This window comes from Carettochelys insculpta, chromosome 2 (genome assembly GCF_033958435.1).
Source record: "Carettochelys insculpta isolate YL-2023 chromosome 2, ASM3395843v1, whole genome shotgun sequence".
Classification (NCBI taxonomy): domain Eukaryota; kingdom Metazoa; phylum Chordata; order Testudines; family Carettochelyidae; genus Carettochelys; species Carettochelys insculpta.
Window position 1 is genome coordinate 120758921 of NC_134138.1, and position 17147 is coordinate 120776067.

The following is a 17147-nucleotide window of genomic DNA, read 5'->3' on the forward strand; positions in this document are numbered from 1 at the left end:
TTGTTTCAATTTGTTTAACTGCATTGGCCTGGTGTTTTGTTCATAAAACTTAACCATTCAGACCCCGAGGGCCTGGTTCCCTGGCCAGAAGGTGTTACTCTGAAGGACTGAGAACAAAGCAAGAGAGAACAAGGAATAAATCAGAAGTGATGCTGAATGCTGTATGTCAGGAAGAGAGATAATGAAGGGAGAGCAGTTGTTGAGACTTTGTCGCTGTATGCTTAAGTGTGCCCGCTCACTTCCTCTGGTAATAACAAAATCACGGTGTACCTTGACGCTGGAGGAGGAGCTTTTGCCCTAAATTTCATTTGGAAGTACTCTGCTGAGGTGGAGCTGTGGTGGGGTGGGGTTGTCAGGCACCTGGTTTTCGGCTGGAACCCCCGTAATGAAAAGGGACCTTGCTGGTTCTCGTCAGCACATCTGGCTGGGCCACTAAAAGTTCAGCTGGTCACAGCGGTAGGTTCAGAGTGGTCCTGGAAGTGGCCAGCATGTCCCTCTGGCCCCTAGGTGCAGGAGTGGCCATGGGGGCTCCGTGCGCTGACCCAACCCTGCACGTCAGGACCACAACTCCCATTGGCTAGACGCTGTGGCCAATGCAAGCTGCAGAAGTGGTGCCTGGGGATGGGGTGATGTGAACAGCCTGCTGGCTGGCCCTGTGCCTAGGAGCCAGAGGGACATGTCAGCTGCTTCTGGCAGCTGCCTGCAGTACTCTCCCAGAGCCCACGCTCTGAACCGCCTTCCCCTGGTTCTGAGCCCTCTCCCCCACTCCTTGTTCCCAGCTCTGAGCCCCCTCCTGCCTTCCAAATCTCCCTATCCCTCACCCCACTACAGAGCCTGCACCCTGATTCCCCACCCCAGCCTAAAGCACCTGACACATCGTGGCCCCTTCATTTTTGGCCCCACCCTGGAGCCTGCATTGCCAGCTGGAAGCCTCACCTCTCTCACATTCCAGCCCCCTACCCCAGCTCCCCCACATTCTGAACCCCTTGGCCTCACCTCTCAGCCCAGAGTCCCCTCCTGCAACCTGGACATCTCATCCCTGGCCCTACCCCCAGAGGAGCCCTTACTCTCTCTTGCACCTGAGCCCTCTGCCCCAGCCCAGTGAAAATGGATGAGTGAGCAAGGGTGAAGGAGAATGAGTTAAGGGGAGATGAGTGAGAAGGGGTGTCACTTTGGGGAAGGGATGGGGCAGGAGTGCGGTGCAAGGGTGTTTGCTTTTCTGCAGTCAAAAAATTGGCAACCTTCTGTGGTGGAAAGACAGTTTTACTTCCTGGTGGCTGGGTGATGTTGGAGAAATATAGTGCTGAAGGGATGGTCAGAATGGGGGAAAGTGTGCATACTGGGGTGTAATGAAGGCGAAAGGAATGGTGCAAAATGTCCAGACACTTGGACAGGTATTCATAATTTACCAATTCAGAAGACATTAGTATTTAAGATAAATATACTGGTTATTCCTCATTCCATTTTCAGCACCTCATGCACCAGGGATGATATTTTGCTCCTGGGATAGGGTAGACTGAGTAGGGACACTCTGTGTTTCCCTCACATTATGGTAGATTGCGCTGTACGTTACGGATTGTCCATCTCGTTATTGCAAGGTTTAACACCGCCAAGAACAAGAAAATTAAATCCTATGACAGGCCTCACGTTTGCATTTCTTGCATTTCTGTTCAGTCATCCTTAGCGTAGCTTTTTATCTAAGTCTTTGATTGGGGTGGGTCTGATCTGCTGAAGTCAACAAGCATTTGCCCAATTTGGTGAATAGATCATTTTTGGCACTTGGTTGGAAGATTGAGTACATCTTTGGCATGGAGTTACTCTGTGCTACAACAGCAAGCTAGGTTTTTTTGCCTACTAAACTTAATAGTCTGCTTTTAGAGAGCGTGCATTTTGTGCAAAACAGAGTCCATAACACAGCATTACTTGTGGCTGTATCTGTGCTTTTTGTGATAGAAATGTTACCAGTTGAAACTGAAGTTCCATTTATCCTCTGCAAGAGCTCACTAATCTGGTGAATGCAGAGGCGATCGCCCTTTGTATTATAAACTGATTTTTGGGACGGGGAATTGGTGGTGTTTTCTTTGTGAATGATCGTTGTTCCCAGATAAAAGGAATATATACTAGTTCAGTTATTCTGTTTCAGTTCAAGAATCATAAGCACATTTTTATAATAAGCAATATACGAGCCCCCAAGGAGGTGGAAACAAGCAAGCAGTAGATGTCTATCAGGAACTGAGGGGAGTGTTATGCTCATGAAGAATTTTCTTTATGGGCAGTTGAGAGAGACTACAGGGACAATAAATTTAGAGGAATTGTTAAACAATTCATTTTCCATCATTACGAGAGGGCATATACAATGCTGGTTTGCTGGAAAGAATGCATTTTGTGCATAGTATCCACCACAAAGCTTTTGAAGATAAAACCAGGAAGTAGGTGGACAGTACTCTCCTGCTCTCTTGATGTTCATATACTTGTATGTTTGGAGAGTAGCTGAAGCCTGGCAAAGTATTTTAGCTCTGAAAGGTCTTAGCTTTGAAGATTTTAATGTAGATCTTCAAGTCTGGGGGGAAGAGGGTGAGAATTCTTTTCCTCCATCACTTTCACATACAGGTTTTCCGTGCAGATAGATTTCAGTCTCTCTCTCAGCTGTGCTACCCGTAAGTCCTCAACAAGTTCTCCTGATATTTTTAGGATCACATATATAGATGTTGCTCCTTAGCTCTGTGATGGGGTTTCTAAATGCCACCTCTTTCCTCAGCAAAACTTGTTGTAGGTTTGGATGGCAGAGTTTTAATAGGTGTGAAAATGGAGGAGGTTGCAAATTACTGGTTTTACCCTCACCAATTGGTCATCGTTTACATCTAAATTATTGTCATCATTGTGCTTGAATGAGTATAATTTGATCAGAGAGTGACGATGATAAAGTTTGCAATACAGTGACAACCTTGGGATTATTCTATGGCTTTATTTGTTACATATGTTAAATTCACATTAGATAAATACTATATTAAGAAAACAGTATCAGGTTTCTTTCACTCTTCTCTTTAAAAATTGGCATTTTAGGTCTTAATACAATTTTTTTTCAGACTTATCACTAACAGTCATTTTTGGGTTAGCTGCCTTTTTCTTTTTTAATTGAAGACAGGAAGACTAGATTTTTTTTTGAAGTTATCAATTATGAAGATTGTGAGTTAACATCTAACCATCTGAATTACATTTGGATTTTTGGCTATTTTATTTTTACTTTCATTATTTGGTTTTTGTTCAGTTTATTATAATAAAATATCCCTTTCATTGTGTATAGTTTCTCTCTGTTGTGCTCTTGGAATGCTTGGAAAGCTGAATTAACTAGGCCTCAGGCTATATCTACAATACCCCATGAAACATGAATAGCATAGCTGGAGTCAATGTACTGTAAGCCAAATTACTGCTGGTTTTACACTGTGGGGCTCAGCAGGAGAAAGTCTTCCATCGACTTCCCTTACTCTTCTCATCTGTGGTAGAATAACAGGGTCAACTGAAATGTGCTCCGTTTGGCAGGCCTTCACTAGACCCAGTAAATCGATCACCATTGGATTGATCTCAAAGTGTGGATCAGAGCTGTAGGGTAGATGTAGCCTCAGTTCAGCAAAGAACTTAAATCCCACTCACTTCCAATAAACTTGACTGCTTTGCACTTTTGGGGTCAAAGGGAAGCACGCAGTAGTTCTCTGTGGGTTAATTGCACAGGGGTATTTCTCCTAGAACAAATTTTTACTCCAATTTATGGGGTGTTGTTGCAAGTGAGTATCTATGGGAACCTTTGAATAAGAGAGTTGCCTCATTTGTGATGTGAGTCCCAAAACCGCTGTGCTTGTCTTCAGTCAGCCATCTTTAAATAACACAGGAAGCACAACTAGTTGCAGAGAGCAAGCAACAAACTAACCACATTCTTCGTTTTCCTGTTCTTTGTCCTTGCTAATGCAGTGCTGCAAAATTGTCCATGAATCTGTACAGCCCTAGTACAAAATCTACTTGCCAGTTCTTTACCAGGCTGCTGACAGTGTGAAATAAAACCTGATATTTAATTGCTGCTCAAAAATGAAACACTTTCCTTCAGGCTTTGCATAGCTGTGCTTATGGATGTCCAACTGCAGTATGTGCTGATGTTCCTGGATTAAACTTCTGTGATTTCTGTCACTTTGGTTTGTGCAGTATGTGTAGCCATGTCTGTCAGAATAATGTCTTCTTTTGGAGGGGTGAGCAAAGTGCATGGGGGAGAGGAGCCCGGGGGGGGTGGAATTTCAAAAGGAGGGCACACCACAATTGGCTGCTAGGTCTCAGTCTCATCTATCTCATTAAAAATGTTGAAATATGTCACTGTTTTTATGTATGTGTACTCACATTTATATACCGATCAATAAAGTTTTTACATTCTACAGATTTATTTCCTTACGTGTGCCAAAAGGGTTTGTTTGTTTTTTTGTTTGTTTGTTTTCATATGAACGTAACCAAAATTTCTAGTGGTGTTGATTACGTTAGACAGATCGAGGGACCCTATTAATTGCAGGGATGAAGAGTGGAGCCCAACATAAAAAGGTTGCTCACCCCTGTTCTATTGGACCACCTAGTATGCAGAACTCGTCTTTAGTTAGATATTCGCATCATCCCAGCAAAATGCAAGGTGCGGGGACTTCAACCCACCAACTCCCTCTTTTCATACTAGACCTGCAGCACTATTAATGGGCCATTCCACCTTGAATGGTCCCTGAGAGTACATGCTAACTACTCATGCTGAAGCAAGTAAGAGTACTTTGGCACCTTAAAGACTAGCAAATGTTCTCTTATGAACTCTCCCCCCCTCTACTCTGATTTGCTCACCTTGATAATATTTTTCTGATTTGTCAACCTTGATTACTGTTTTTGGTTCTCTGTGCCTTAAATATCGAGTCTATTCTGGTCTGGCTATGGTCTGAAAAAGTGGGTCTGTCCCACAAAAGCTCATCACCTAATAAATTATGTTGTTAGTCTTTTAAAGTGCTACTGGACTGTTTTTTTTGCTTTGTCCAAATATATTTGTTAGCCTTTAAGATCCCAGAGGACGCCCCATTGTTTTTGCTGAAACTGATTAACACAGGTACTCCTGTGAAACTGGTACACATGTGACACAGTCTGTTTCCACTTGCATGTTGCTGTAACGCTGAAAGTATCTTTCTCAGACTGAAAGAAGATCTCTGTGTCTCAAAAGCTTTTCTCCCACATAAAAAGAAGTTGGTTTGGTAAAATATTGAACCCTCTCCGGACGTCACCCACTTTATTTCTTAGCAGACAGTTTTACTGAACTGGAATCAGTTAGAAATGTCAATTTAAAAATGCTCAATTATAAATTAAGTAAAACATTAACTAGGGTAGAACTGAAGTAACAAATGTACTTGCAGTTTCCTAAGAGAGAGGTTTTCATAAAGGAAAAAAATAGCAGATATTACTTAGTGTAATTTAATTATAAAGTGTTTGTGAAAATGTGTGGAACGTGTAACATGCTAGTTGCACTTATGGATGAAAAGTTCCCTGTTTTCTCTACTAACTTACTGCAAGCAAGGTAAAAAATATCCAGAAATGCTTATGATTCCAACAGATACTTTAAAAATAACTTGTAGAACAAACTTTTTAGTAAGCATAATAAAGAATAATTGTTGCACATCAAAAATACATTGCAGACTAACACAGCTAAGGAAGATATTATTGATAATCGATTGATTCCTCTCTTCCTGCAATGAATTTGTAAACTTAAGCCTCTGTTTTGGTTCTGCCTAATATGCGTGTGGTGTTCTCTGTTTTCACAGGCCGAGGCTGCAAGCACAAAGGAAGTTTGCTCAATCCCAGCCAAACAGTCCCAGCACAACTCCAATAAAGATAGTGGAACCTTTGTTACCCCCTCCAGCTACTCAGATATCTGACCTCTCCAAACGGAAGCCCAAGACAGAAGATTTCCTTACGTTTCTCTGCCTTCGAGGTAGGACTCTGTTCACTGAGGCGACTGTAGGTTTGTAGTTCAGAGAGTAAGCTGTAGTGCTGCACAGGGTACCGGCTAGTTGAACGTGGTGGTGCTGCCCTTGAACTTATTGGTGTGGTGCTGCGTTTGAACTTGCACATACTTCTGCTTGTTAGTCTGACTGTGGGCACAATCAGCAGGGCCGACCACCACCGCAGGCCCTGGGTAAGGTGGGGGGTGGAGTTGGCTCGGCAGCCCTAGGAAGGGCAAGGCCAAGGGTGGAAAGTGGTCAGGGCCTAAGGCAGTCAGTGCCTAGCACTGCTTGCATCACGGTGCTGGCTCCCTCCTTCACAACTGCACAGAGCTGCAGAGCAGTGCTGCCACGGCAGTTAAAAGGGGCCTGGAGCTCCAACCACTGCCGAAGTAGCAATGGTGGCAGCTGGAGCTCTGGGCTCCCGTTGAAATGCCGGGCCCTTGTTCAGTTGCCTCCTTTGCTCCCCCTGACACTTCCATCATCCAGCCTGTATACAGTAAAGTAGCCTTTTTCTTCACCATTATAAAGATTATAAAATTAGGCTAATAATAGAGTAAATGGACATTTGCTTTCATTCTTAGTGTGCACTTGCGCTCTTTCTCTGTCTGATTGTATAAACAGAGGGCCTGCTTAACCCCCACAGGCACTTCTTTATTCCCTTGAGAAGTGGAAATCTAGGTGATTTCCTTCCTCTACGTGTGGAGTGTTTTGTTAACTATTCTTCACCCCGCCAGCTAAATGCCAGAGCAACAAGCTTTGTCTGATTAGAAGAAAAGTTTCATTTTTGGTATTATCTGTGGTGGAAGAAAAGTATATTTATTCAGTGGGATAACCGATGTGTGTTAATGATCTTACTGTAAAACAGTAGTGGAAGCCAGGCGTTGGTAGGTCTAACCATGAGGTAGGTAGGTATGGGGAACCTCTTAGCTAGCCTGTGTGAGTTACCCCAGTGGAGGAGGAGATTTTTTTTAGGCAGTGAAAAGAAATTTTTTGAATGACATAATGATAATCCAGTCTTGATGAAACTAGACACTTGCTGAGTTCTGCATCTCACTGCTGGGTCACACTTAGGCTCTGTTTTCTGTCCCCACCCTGATGCCCCGATTTTTCACACCTCTCAAGCAGATATTTTCTTGTGATATTTTCTTCCTGTTTAATCTTTGGATTGTGGCATGAGACCTGCATTGTAGCCATTATTCTTTCATCTGAGTGCGCTTGGGCTGCCTCTTTGTACCTAGATGGTGCTCATGGTTAATGTGCTAGAGGGGTTGCTGCTGCGGTGATGCTTTCCTTTCTGTAGCTTTGAAGGAGTATGACATAGTGCTGTCCCTGCTGGCCAATTCCTAATGTGACAGGCTAATCCCCTGAGGTGTGCTTGTTTTTGCCTCATTTCCCAGTTACAACTATCACTTTGCAGATTTCTGTTGCTTTTCCTACAGCAGAGGTGTAGCTGCCTGCCTGGTTTTCTCCACATAGCGTGGCCTGGCTGAATTTTCCTTCTCTTATGTGTTCTGCTGCTAATGGCTTGCCCCTAGGCTGCCAAGTTGTCCATTTTGACTCTCACCCAGTATGCAACGTTCTCGAGTTATGGGAAAGGGATGGGGGGGTTTCTTTAATTTGTTTTATATGGATTGCAGAAAGTAGCATCCAGTGGAGTTTAACATGCAGACGCAATCCCTGTCCGTTTCTGTGAATTGGATTTAGTTTGCTGCATGGCAATTTGCTCTGTCTGTTGGTAGCCTGCCATGGCAGTGCTCAGGGATCAATTGATGGCTTTTGTTTGTGGGGAAAATTCAAGTGATAAGTGTGTTCATACATTTGTGCATTTGTGCAAATATATTTTCATTGTTATATACGTTTTGTTAAATTTCTGAAGACCCCACACCTATGGAGAAGTGACTTGGAAAGAGGTAGACAGTTTACTCACCGCAGCATGACTTGAATAATGCAATATGAAATATAGATATCTTATCCTGATCCAGTGCCTCATGCAGCAAGAGTTTTGTCTGAATAATGAACATTTGCATCTGGTACCTGTATTTTCTTCCAATAGATGTTCTACTGTAAAGTAATAGACGATTTACAGAGTTGTTGAAGGCTTAAAGTCAGTTCTGAACTTCAAGATCCAGAAATATGGGTGTTTTTTAATCTTTTATTTTCGTGCATATATTGTTTATCTTTAGACCTCATTCCATCCAACCCTGGAAGTATTAGGATAAAAATACAGTATTAGGATTTTAAAAAAAAACCCAAGCAAACAGTACACAGCTCCATTGCTGCTGTGTAGGATCTGAGAAAACCACACAATGACTCTGGGGGCAGAATTCCTGTGACACAGGCACTGCATTAAACCGTCTTGAACAAGGACGTGCTGGGGGGAAGGACCCTAGGGTGGAAGAGGGTGGGCCATAATGCGTGTCACTATGTCCATTCTGACTTGTGCTTCAAGCCACAAAGAGCACTGGGGAGTATGCCATAATTTAGAAGAGTCTGGCACTTCTGAATTATGCTGGGGCAATTTCAGTATGGTACAAATTCCATGACTCCAGGAGTCAACAAGACTTACAGAGGCAGAGCCCTTAATATAAATATCAGAGGGGTAGCCATGTTAGTCTGGATCTGTAGCAGCAACGAAGGGTCCTGTGGCACCTTACAGACTAACAGAAAAGTTTAGAGCATGAGCTTTTGTGAGTTAACTCACTTCTGAAGTGACCAGCTGACCAGCATCTGAAGAAGTGAGTTAACTCACGAAAGCTCATGCTCTAAACTTTTCTGTTAGTCTATAAGGTGCCACAGGACCCTTCGTTGCTGCTTAATATAAATGTTACACCTTTATTTTCACTAGGTTTTTAATGTATATTTTTATGTATATTTTGCACGCCTATAGTATCGAAAGTTAGAGGGAGAAGAGAGTCGGCAAATTTTATCCAAAGGAACTTCACCAAATATATGCAAATAACAGTGATGGGGAAACGTTAAAGATTCTCCTCAGATTAAGCCTGTTTTGGAAGAGACTTGGGTAACCTCCACTGGGAAATTGGGAAGCTTAGACTAGTTGGTGATTGTACTTTCTGATTTTTTTCCCCAATAAACTTTTTTCCTAAGGTGATACTGATGGGTTACAATTCTTTAAACAAAACAAAACAAAAAAAAAACCTTAGGTTTGTCACTAATAACTAGAGATCATAATTTTTCTGTGATTTAAAAAGAAATATCTGCTTTTAAAAATACAAAACATCCATGTTGTTCTTCAGTTGCAATGAAATGCTGAACTTCAGTTTTCTTGCTGTAATTACGGCACCATTTTAGTCACAGGCCCCCCTGAAGTAAGTGCCATCCTGCATCCAAACTCTGAGGCTCTCTCCACCCTCATATCCAAACTGCCCCAGCCGTGGTTGGTGCTGGGTGGTGCACCTGGCCTAGAGGCTGCTTAATCTGCTTGGTCAGCTCTGCAGCCAGCCGAATCTGTGACTTCTGTGACATCTGTGGTAAGACGCACGTTTTTAGCTTCCTGGCTGCTCTCTTGACAAAACAGCCAACCCTAAGTACAGCAGAAAGGGCTGCCTGGTATCTCAGCAGCCCTCTGTCTGTTGACAGAGCTCCCCCGCCACCCCAGAATGTCCCGACCAACTTTCTGTCAACAGAATCATTCTGCCTCATGGAGGGATGGCAGAATGCAGTCAACGAAAGTGCCAAGTTCTGTCAATTTACTGTTGACAGAACGCCTTGGGAATCTGGACATTTCCCGTCTTTTGTCAATAAAATCCTCTATGGGAGACATAGCTTTTGTCAGTGGCCCTGACGTTTGTCTCCCCGTTTTGTTCCTTTTCATCCAGCTCGTTTTGCACTTTGTGTATTCTACAGTTGTCTGCCTTCAAATGTAAAGTACAGAACAACATCCATGTTCCCATCAGTGTGAAATTTGTTGTTGTTAAATTCAACAGCTTGGTTTTTAGGTGTGATTTGTAAAGTTTTCTTTTCGTAACTTTAATTACTCCTGCCGAGAGGCTGAAGTGAAGTTTGAGATACTTTAAAACATCTACACTTACTTGCTGTTGAGTAAACTCCATATGAGTGAAGACTATCAGAATACATTTAGCTAAGTACCTGAAGAGCTCATTCAAAAATCAGCCACAAGAGGGGGAGGTTATATGCATTAAATAAGTGACACTGGTACCTTCAGTTCAATTTAATTAATAGTTAACATATGTACAGTAAACCCTGGAAGAGCACGATTTTAAGTTGCACTTAACTTGCATTAACTCAATATCCTGCTCCCCCCGCCCTGGTTCAAACCCCCGAGGGTAGCTGCGGCTCACCACCACTCACGGATGGCTCCAACTCACCATCCCTGTGTGTGGCTCTGGCTCCTCTCCCCCCCCGGCCTGGTTCAACCGCCCCATGCTCGGCTCCGTCTTACCACTCCCACCCTGGGAGCTCCAGCTCAACCCGCTTGCCCCGCTTCAAGTCCCCCGCTCATGGCACCAGCTCTACTCCACCCCACCACCTGCAGCCGTAACCCACTCTAGGCTTAAAACACTCCTCCCCCACCCGCCATGGCCTCAGCCCACCTCCAGACTTAACCCTCCCCAGCTGCGCCCCAAACCCAAAACTCACCTTTCAAAGGGAGCTCCAGCTGCTCCTGCTGCCTCCTCAGCTGCAGAACATGCGTTCTGCTGGGGGGAAAAAAGCCACCCATACACACCCTGACTTGTGTGGAATTCGAGTTACACGAGGTTGCATGGGAATGCAACTCTTGCATAATTTGAGGGACTGCTGTAGTCCCTTTATTTTGACAAAATGTAGAAATTAAAGATTCTCTCTAAAAATGCAAATTCTGCATTTTTCAGTGTTTTCTTTCAGAAGCAGATTGCAAGAATCTTTGCTACTAACACAATAATTATTGAATCTAAAATAATTTTAAAAATTGTGTCAGTTCTTTACTTTCCTCATTTTATGCAATTTCGTATATAAATGTTTTGCTCAACATGGACAATAATGGTGTAATGGGAATCAAAACTGAAATCCACCTGTCAATTTCTGATTAGTGTGTGTTGGTTCCTATAATGCCAGACTTCAGTATTCTGCAAATTAATAAGTGCTGCAAGAGCATTTTCTTTTTTAAAAAGTAACTTTTCTTTACTGTTTTTTTAAAATATTGATAGTCAGCTTTATTTTAAAAGCAGGTTGTAGAAAACCACGTTATTAAGCCTTCATGGGCAAGAGAATATCCCTCTACCAACAGGTAACCGCACTTTTCAAAAAACTAAAAAAAAAAACAAACAAAAAAAAACAAACCCTGACAGTTTCCCCACATCTTGCAATTGTGGTCCAGAATTTTTTCCAATGAAATAGTTGTGGATTAGGTTTGACATACTTTTGTAACACTATATGCCTCCAAAGGATTTGTTCTAAATTAAAATTATGAGTCAAAGCTCTCTTTCACATAAATTTTCAGAAATCTTAAGGTTAACTCTGCTATATCCAAGTATTTGCAAATATTCTTGTGAAGGATAAAAGCTAGTGTTGCTGCTGCTGTTTGTGAGGTTAAACAAAGTGATTCTAAAAGTGGGCTGGGAATTTAATTTTGGTGTGACAGCAATAGAATGTCCCTCCTCTCCTTCCATCCCCAGAACCCTTCAGCACAGCTGCACGTCTACTCTTCAGTACACACAGCATTTTACGATCGATTTTATACTGGCAATTGTTAAGCAGAATAAATATTTGAAGCTGATTTTAAACTGCTTGGGTAGAACCAATTTGCCCTCTAATATTTTCCATAAATCCGTGGAACAAATTTTTATGTGCCCCAAGGCCTATGCAAATATACACCACCAGTAGAAACAAACAAAAAAAAAAAAACGGGCTGAGCACTCTGCTAATCAGCTAGGCGGCATTTGAATTTCCCTTGAGAAGCTGCACGAGGGTACAGCTTACAGGGAACACTAGCTAGAACCATGGGACGCACAAGAGAAAGTCTGTCCTGTCTGTGGTTGAAGCAGGTTTCTCTCTTCAAATGTTAATGATTTATTAGAGTTGAAAAAAGGGTAAATAGTATAGCTGGTGAACCTAATACCCTTGTATAAATGAAGAATTCCAGTCAGATCTTCAAATCAGTTTGATAACCTCTGTCTCTCATGCACGCGCAGCAAGCAAGCATAACAACAACAAACTTTTTTTTTTTTTTTTTTGCAGCAATCCATTACTAAACACCAACTGACAAATTTTCAAAAATTGGATGTAGGGTTTCAACTCTGCACCTTGAATTGTTGTTAAAACCTGTGCTGCCGAATCCCCAGCCAATTTTTACTGTTTTATCTTTTCAGTACAAAACACTGGAATTTATGGCAATTAATAGGTTTAGTACATAGTACCACGAGAGTACTATAGAATATTTCTTCTGGTCTGTGAAAACTGACGAAGTCAGCTAATGACTCAGCGAAATGATCCATTTGTGTGGATCTCTGGGCGTGTGCAGAGTCCTGCTGATTTCAGTTGTACAGTGTCACTTTGCAGGATACAGAACTCATATGGGTGATAAGTTAATGGTATGACCTTTGTTGTCTCAGTCATGCAGTCTGCCATGTGATTGTTTGAAAATTACCCTATATCAGAAAACTTTTTCCTAAATCTTTTTGTTGAAAAAAGAGTGTAAGTGTATGGCACCATATAAATGTTTGATTGTATAGATTACAACAATCTCCCATTATGAGAAAGAAGGCATATTACTTAGATTAATTAGGCCAGTTTCATGGAAAGGGAGTTTTGACACTTCTGGTGAGCCTTACATTTCTGTTGACTGGAGCCCATTTAGAACAAATTATATGATATATCTTGTGTATTTCATAAGGCGGTGGGGAAATTAAGAGAACCTATTGGATTTCCTGCTCAAAGTCCATTTACAGATAGTATGCAAAATAGAAAACCTTGATGTTAAAGTCCACGAGAGCCGAGAGATTTGTGTCCCTTCATAAATGTGTTACAGTCTTATAAAATATTGAACAAATGCTCATACAAAGTGAATCTTTCCTGCCAATAGAAGCTAATGAATTAGCTTTGTTTCTCTGTGAAGCTGATCTTTTTCTCTTTGTAAGCCACTTCAGGAAAATACACTGGGCTTTGTAAAGTTACTGCTCCTATGTGTGCTTTCTGAAATGAGTCTGGACACTTTTGAAATTAGTGTTCACTTTTTTTTTCCCCCCAAACCCTTCCCTTGAAAGTGGGTATTAATGGGCATTTTAAATTTTGTTCTGTTTTTTAAAAAAAAATCTGGCTAAGGGGGGGCAGAAAACCCTCTCACAATAATAGGTGTATTTTCAAGGTATTTTGAGTACAACATTGACCAGGGTTGACAGAATTCCCATTCCCTTATTAGTGTTAGGGTTTTTTTTTAAAACATACCCCAGAATTGCCAAATTAAAATAGTTCTGAAATGTTTGCCTGCAGTGTTCTGCTCTTTAAACGGATATTTTGAAGGAACCCATGTGCCCTTTGCCAGAGGCATAATTAGTACCTTGTGGGAGAGGAAGGTGTCATCTTTATACTATAGTACAATGGCCTGTACTTTTACTGTATTTTCCATGACTGAGACCACATTTTTCCTAATAGCTTCTGTTTTCAGTTCTTTACCTCCCCCGCCCCCAATTATTTACAGGTTAAAAATGCTATAATTGGAACAGTACAAGTTAGGGAGTTGGTTGTCTTTCCACTTCCCCTCCATCCTTTATCTGAGTTTTTCAGGGAATGTAGTAGCAGCAAAGGCTAAATAGAAGCCAACATTAGAAAGCTTTCCCAGGGTTCATTTTCAAAATAAGTTGGATGTCTGGGTACAGTGTTCTGTTGATTTTTGTGGGGGTTCCTAAATCAAGGCATCTCAGCAATTAAGGCCTCCAAATATACCTTTCAGACTGTGTTAACAGAACTTTTGCCCTCTCATAATCCAGAACACAGAACTCTTCAGTCTTTTAAGTGACATCACAATTTCATCAATTTTACAATGCTGCAGTGTTGTGAAAACATGGGCAAACAGCAAATTCCACTGTCACTGCAGCAAATATGTGTATATGTCTCCAAATTTGGCAACTTTTGCCTTTCTAATGACTGTTCTCCAGAGGCAGCCCACTGCTGGGAAACAGCTGGTGTGTACAAGGCCATGTAGAGTTGCAGTGCGAACAAAACCTGAACAGACTGCTTTTTATTTTTTTTTAAATCACCTTTCTTCCCACATTATAGCAAAGCAAAAGAGGACATGTGCTTAGTTTTTTGTTTCATTGGTAGGTCATCTGTATTGTTGGCTGCTCTGGACTCATCATTAAATAAATTACCCCTTGCTCATGAGAAAGTATCCCTTCTGGCAGCTGGGAATCTAGTGAATCATCAGAGTCCCTGGCAACTGCATTATCCTGAAGCAAGCACAAGCGACTGCTCCTCATCTCTGCAGTGAGAGAAGCTGGTGATGGAACAAAGATTCCTCCCGTGTAAAAATAGTGAGTGTTGGTGGAAGCACCAAGCAGAGCAGTCTTTGCGGCACTCCAGCTGAACTCCAAATCTTGTTCATAATGATCTGATGATTGTGGAAGGAGTGATAAGTTTTGAGTGTGTGTGTCTGTGTCTGTGTGCGTGTGTGTGTGAGAGGGGTCAACTCTAAGGCCGTTTCTACACAGGCCACTTCCAAAATGCTAATACATGGAGCGAAAGATGCTAATGATGCGCAGATGCAAATTCCCCTCACCTCTATCGAGGATGTGAGTGACGTAAGAATAAATTTGAATATTGATTAGGCTAAGTCAGTCACACCAGAGCAATGGACTGGACTAAAACTGAGTCCTTACCAATGCTCCCAGGATTTTACCCCACGACCCTGCTTGCTGTCTACGGTGGGTCTAATCACAACGGGGTTTCAGGGTGTGTGAACTGCGCTGCTGCGGTGTGTTTACCCAAGGAAGAAATACGGACAAGGTGTTAGGTTCAAACAGGGAGAAAGGGTTTATTTAACAAAGTAAAAGTGTGGATTATGGTAAACTGGGTGACACAAAATATATGGACCCTTGTTTTTCTGAAATAAGCACAGGATTTGAATACTAATTGGCTTATAGCCTTAAACAATAGGTAACTGCTATAACAGCATTGCTATCTAACCCCTTAGCTACTTACTGTGCTTCTGGGACGGGCCGTGCAGCCTTCGATGCGTGCTGTAAAATGGAAAGGATAACTTCAGAGCTGAATATTGTATTTATTTATTCCTGGATCTTCCTGAGGTTCACCAGGTCGCTCAACCCTTGGCCGACTACCGCGGGGAGCAGATCTTACTTAGAATAAGAATTTGCCTGCGCTAAGCTAGGTCAATTCTCTAGTTAAGTGGGTTGCCCTGCTGGCCAAGCAGGGGAGAGCCCAGTATATGCAGGGTTTCCTTCTGAGAGGTTATCCCCTTAGTTAAATGGTGGGGTTTTCCTAGTTAAAGGTTATCCCCTCAAAAAGGTAGTGCCTATTTCGACCACCTTGTTATGGTAGCCGTTTATTGCAGACCTTCATTACCCTTAAAGGGTTACTAAGAACACCAGGGTTTTCCCTTTATAGGGTTATCGCTGACTGCTCTACCCTCCTAAATAGGGGGGAGCTTATAGCTCTGGATTATAATTATAAAGCAGTTTGCCTAACTATTCTTCTGTGTGCATGTAATAGTTTTAGGCTAGACCAACAGCATTGGCCTCCTGTGCCTTTACGGAGAGACAAGGGGTACAAAATACAAGACGCAGATCATGGACTTGGGGAAGTCCCAATCCACTCTCTGTTACAAAACTACATAAAGCTATTCTTACATTAACTGCTCACCAAACTACTTATATTAGCTTTAAACCCAGACCACAAATACCTCCTTATTCCTGCTCTGTAATCCAGGCGCTGGGCCTGTAGTTCTCTTCGAGCTAGGAAGTTATGACCCTCACGGCGCACTTGTACAGCAGCCGCGTCAGGTCAGATAGTAAAGGAGGAAGGAAAAAAAAGAGAGCCAGGAGGAAAAACCGGCTTGGTTAACAAAACCTCCTGTGTCTTTTCAGGAACGACCGTGATATTTCAGACACCGGCCCGAGCTAAGGTCGGTGACTGGAAGGGCAGGGTCGCTGCTGCGGTTTTCCCCATGCAGGGCACCGTTGTTTAGGCGGCGCGGTCTGCCGGGCAAATCCTCTGGATAAAAGGACCGGAGCCTTACTAGTGATTTTTTGCTCTTTGTAGACTGGAGCTCTTCTGGTCTTCTGGCTGGAACTCTTCTGTTCTTCGTCGGCCCACGGCGGCTAGCGAGCGATGACTGACATGCAGGTCAGCTTCGGCTCTTCCGCCAGCGATGTTCGGCTGCAGGCTCAGTCCAGCTCTTAGCTCAGTCCTTCTCTGTAGTCTTCTTTCTTCTTCGTCTGCTCTCCTCCGAGGTCTGGTCCGGAATGCCCCAAGCAGGGCTGCTCTCCTGAATATATGCAGCCTGGGTGGACCTGTTTGACAACTTCTGCCTGCTAGGTCCTCCTCAGTGTCACAGTGTATCAAAGGGGCATTTGACTATTACATATGTATAAGGATTCTAAATTGACCAATCAGTTTGAAACATTTCAAACCATAACTTCATACATATTCATAGCCCGCCGAATATTAATTGTAACTGTCATTCTCTGTCATTTTCCAGCGGCCATTTTGTGTATCTAAACACCATTTTAACAGTAAATACATTTTACAATTTATCTAATTTTGATGTGGTTTGTGAGGGAAATATGTCACCACTGCTGGTAAAGCAGATTATAAATTTTAAATGCTTAGCTTAAGGGCTGTTTGGTCAGGATGCAGGGCAACCACACAGACACCACGGCTCATGGACAGGGACATATAAATCACCTCAGAAGAGGGTTTTTCCACATCCTCATTAGAATAATGTCACGTGATTTGGAGTCCAGAAGACCGTTCTTCTGGACTCCAAAACGTCGTGTAGAAGTGCGGCCCTGGGGGGCGCTTCCGGAAGGAAGTCCTTCATCCAGAGGCCCCTTCTTCCCAAAAATTTTTGGGAAAAAAAGGCTTCTGGAAGCCCCCCCGGGGCCGCGCTTCTGCACGGTGTTTTGAAGTCCTGAAGAACGGTCTTCCAGACTCCAAATCATGTGACGTTAT

General features: G+C 42.7%; 1 protein-coding gene across 2 annotated transcripts in view; it reads left to right on the forward strand.

Moving 5' to 3' along the window:
• JARID2 (jumonji and AT-rich interaction domain containing 2) overlaps positions 1-17147 on the forward strand; it is a 305764-nt gene that overhangs the window by 218065 nt on the left and 70552 nt on the right. Inside the window, exon 4 of one of the 2 annotated variants that reach the window (XM_074987636.1) lies at positions 5823-5992. In XM_074987636.1, the coding sequence (XP_074843737.1) occupies positions 5823-5992 (170 nt within the window). Of the gene's footprint in view, positions 1-5822; positions 5993-14356; positions 14492-17147 lie in introns of those variants that run through there. The other variant, XM_074987637.1, reaches the window with a different exon arrangement.